At 44.1% G+C, this 3,511-nt stretch overlaps 1 protein-coding gene across 1 annotated transcript; it reads right to left on the bottom strand.

Moving 5' to 3' along the window:
- Positions 1-250: 250 nt before the first annotated feature.
- LOC137153523 (olfactory receptor 51G2-like) lies at positions 251-1,186 on the bottom strand. The gene has a single exon (XM_067548980.1). It carries the CDS (start codon positions 1,184-1,186, stop codon positions 251-253), a length of 936 nt encoding a protein of 311 aa, XP_067405081.1.
- Positions 1,187-3,511: the final 2,325 nt, after the last annotated feature.

The following is a 3,511-nucleotide window of genomic DNA, read 5'->3' as shown; positions in this document are numbered from 1 at the left end:
ACTGATACAGCTCTTTATGTGATAACATCCCACACATCCCCTGGCTCTACATAAAAACAGAGTCTTTTTATATACAGCTGCCTGCCTCGGTCCCGTTCCCCCAGTGTGCTGTCCTTCCTTAGCAGCTTGTGACAGGGATCAGTAGCTCATGTCCTCTCATGCCCTCTGGAAGTGTCTAGGATGGAAAAGGTGGCTCGTGATTTTCATCTCCAGTGTCATAAGCACTGGAGCCAGGTGATGAACTGACCCTTCACTTGACGAACACCCTGATTATCCTCGCACGAATGGCTTTGGTTTTTACGCTGTACACGATTGGGTTCATCAGGGGCGGGACCAGCAAATAGACGTTACCCATGACAGTCTGAACCAAGGGAGAAATGTTCTTCACAAATCTGTGTATCACAGACAAGCCAAGCACTGGGCTGTAGAAGAGCAAGACGACACATATGTGGGAGACGCAGGTGTTCAGGGCCTTGAGACGCTTTGTATTGGACGCGATGCTCAGCACTGTTTTGAGGATCATCACATAAGATAGGAGGACGAGGAGGACGTCCAATCCCACTGAAGCGAGTGTTACAAAGAAGCTGTAGATACTGTGGGGTCTGATATCCGAACAAGCCATCTTCATAACCTCCTGGTTCAGGCAGTAGGAATGGGAGAGGACATTGGCATGACAGTATCGGTACTGTGTCAGGAGAATGGGGAGTGGGGATATGAGGACCACCCCTCTTAGGAGTGACACCAGTCCCATCTTGCCTACTCTGGGTGGTGTTAAGATGGAATCATATCTCAGCGGGTTACAGATCGCAACAAAACGGTCAAAGGCCATCGACAAGAGCACGGCAGATTCAGTTAACGTAAGCAAGTGAATGAAGAACAGCTGGGCAAAACAGGCATTGAAGCTGATCTCCCTAGAGTTAAACCAGAATACGCTCAGTATGGTCGGTAGGGTGGATATTGATATGCCAAGGTCTGTGACGGCCAACATGGAAAGGAAAATGTACATGGGCTCATGGAGGGTCGGATCTGTTTTTATAATGAACAGAATGAATGAATTTCCTAATATTGAAATAACATACATCGAGCAGAAGGGGATAGAAATCCAGACATGGATGTTTTCCTGCCCAGGTATTCCGGTGAGAAGGAATACTGCAGATTGGAATTTCGTGTCATTGACAGCTGACATGATGCACTGGGCAGTCCCGAGGAGTTTTGAACTTTACTTCCTGAAAGAAAAAGTAACAGGACACTAGATGATATTGAACGAGAAATCATTCTGCTCTCAGTGCAAGTCTAGAGACTTCTTGAAGCTCAAGAAACATCAGCAATAACATAGCCTTGGATTTACACTTACGAATCACCGGCCATTGGTGAATGTTGGAGGAGAGGATACAGGGCTATCTAGACCATTGGTCTGACCCAGTATGGAAGATAGGCATGACTGATAGGAAGATAGGCATTCCCAGACTGCCTCAGACCTATAGTTCATCTATCCCAGTATCCTGTGCCCTGAGCCACATGCTTCCAAGGAAGGTAGAAGAAACCCTGCAATAGACAGCTGTGAGATAACCTACTCCTAGGGAAAGTTTCCTACTGACTTAGACATATTTTATGGTGTAAATCAGGAAGTTTAATAGCACTAAAAAACCTTTGTAAAAAAATTCCCCACTACTGTAATTGAATTTTCTGGTTCTGCATATAAACATCAATTCCCTCTTTGAATCCTACTACTGACTTAACCACACTGATATCTTGTGGCTATGAGTTCCGTAGCCTCCTTCAACACTGTGTGAATCTGCAATTCTGACCTTCCTGCAAACACCCTCTCTGGCCCTCCACTTCTGAGTTTGGCCCATTGTATCATGTTTATACACAATGGACACACATAGTGAAAATGATCATTATATTTTTCTGTCTTGCATTTATGTTATTTAGAAATGTGTTTCATTGACATATATTTTTGTTATTTTCTCCACTCCCAGGAACCCAAATTATGCAACTGTTTCTCTGCAGGACATGGGATAATTTCTTAGGGCCAGGTTCTGACTTCAGGAACATTGAATGGAACACCGTCACACAAGATTTACATGTGTAAATTCAATCAGAACCGGGCTCTATTAACTTCCATTTAACAAACATTCCCCCAAGAATCCCTGCGGGAGAAGCTGAATGCTCTGCCTGGCCAGTGTTGATTGGATTCAGAGAGGATGATCGTCTTACAGGCTTCTCTTTAGCCTCGCAGGACCCCCATACTCTCCCAGTGAAAGGGTTCTGTAGATACAAGCTAACACAGCAGTTACTTCAGGGGGTGGAAGAGCAACTGATGTCCCAAATAGTGAATAATGCAAACACTAGTTTTGCACTAATGTCCAGTTGAGTTGCAAGTTACTTCAGCCACGCTCGTGTAACACAGGTGATGGGTGTAAATTACGTACAGCCACTATTATAATCTGTTTTCCTTTACCTCATGTCTATGCTTCACTGAAACACAAACAGCTGTTCTGGTGTCTCATGACTTTTTGGAAAGTCTTGCACAAGTGTAGCAGAGTTATTGTGTGCATGATTCTGAATGTAAGTGCCAGAAACAGCTTCCGGTCACTTAGCAGGAGACAGTATCATACAACTGCTCACTGAACAAAGAGTTACTAGCACAAACCTATTGCAAAGTATATTTAGAGTACCGCTGAAATATTTTCTATAGCTAAAGTCATTAAATAGTAAAGTTACCCCTGCTCCTTCCTGTACAGATCCAAGATATCTGTGGCTGGCTTTCCATAGACATGCATGGAATGAAAGTTTGGTTTGTAATAATTGTATTACAATGAACATAACATTTATACATCTATTCTTTACCACACACATGTAAACCCATTCTTTCCCCTCTGATCTTCTTTCAGAGATGATTTCTCAGGTTAGAAGGGGACCAAAAATGTAGTGTGTGTCATCTGGATTTATTTAGCCTCCTCGCCCTCATTCACTTTCTTGAGAACTTGAAAAGATTGCCGCCTCCTTGTTCTCATTCAATCGCTTGTCAGGAAACAAAGCTCTGGGGAATCTTTTGCAGCTAGTAACTCCTCTATCTTCGGTTAGTAGCTGACACGTTCTCCTCAGGTTCTGTGATATCAGTCTGTAGCCCTTATCCCGAGCAGTACGGGCTTGGGGATCAGCATATACAATAGTCATTCCCTGGGCTCTCACAATGGTTTTCAACTGTTTTCATTTCCAGACCCCTACCAAATTTCAAATGAAGGTGTGAATATCTTTGGAAATCTAACATTTAATCTGCAAACCTCTAGGGGTCTGTGGACCACAGGTTGAAAACCACAGGTCTAGTACAGAGTAATCCCAGCACCTGTTACAGTGCTACAATGGAGATTTGTGGGAAGTCGATTTCAATGTGAAATGCAGCCCAGGGCCCAGTTTAAGGGTGGGAGAATGGTGGGATTCCAACCCAGGAGAGGGAAAGGGACCAGGCTGACATCTAGCACTCTGAGACCAGAGAGGGGGGCAG

Source organism: Emydura macquarii, unplaced genomic scaffold (assembly GCF_026122565.2).
Source record: "Emydura macquarii macquarii isolate MOO-44397 ecotype Brisbane River unplaced genomic scaffold, CSIRO-AGI_Emac_v2 contig_249, whole genome shotgun sequence".
NCBI lineage: Eukaryota > Metazoa > Chordata > Testudines > Chelidae > Emydura > Emydura macquarii.
This window is presented reverse-complemented; position numbering and strand designations above follow the sequence as displayed.

Bases quoted from the DNA above. Each gene is read 5' to 3' on its own strand.
- LOC137153523 (XM_067548980.1), bottom strand. From the start codon at position 1,186: ATGTCAGCTGTCAATGACACGAAATTCCAATCTGCAGTATTCCTTCTC.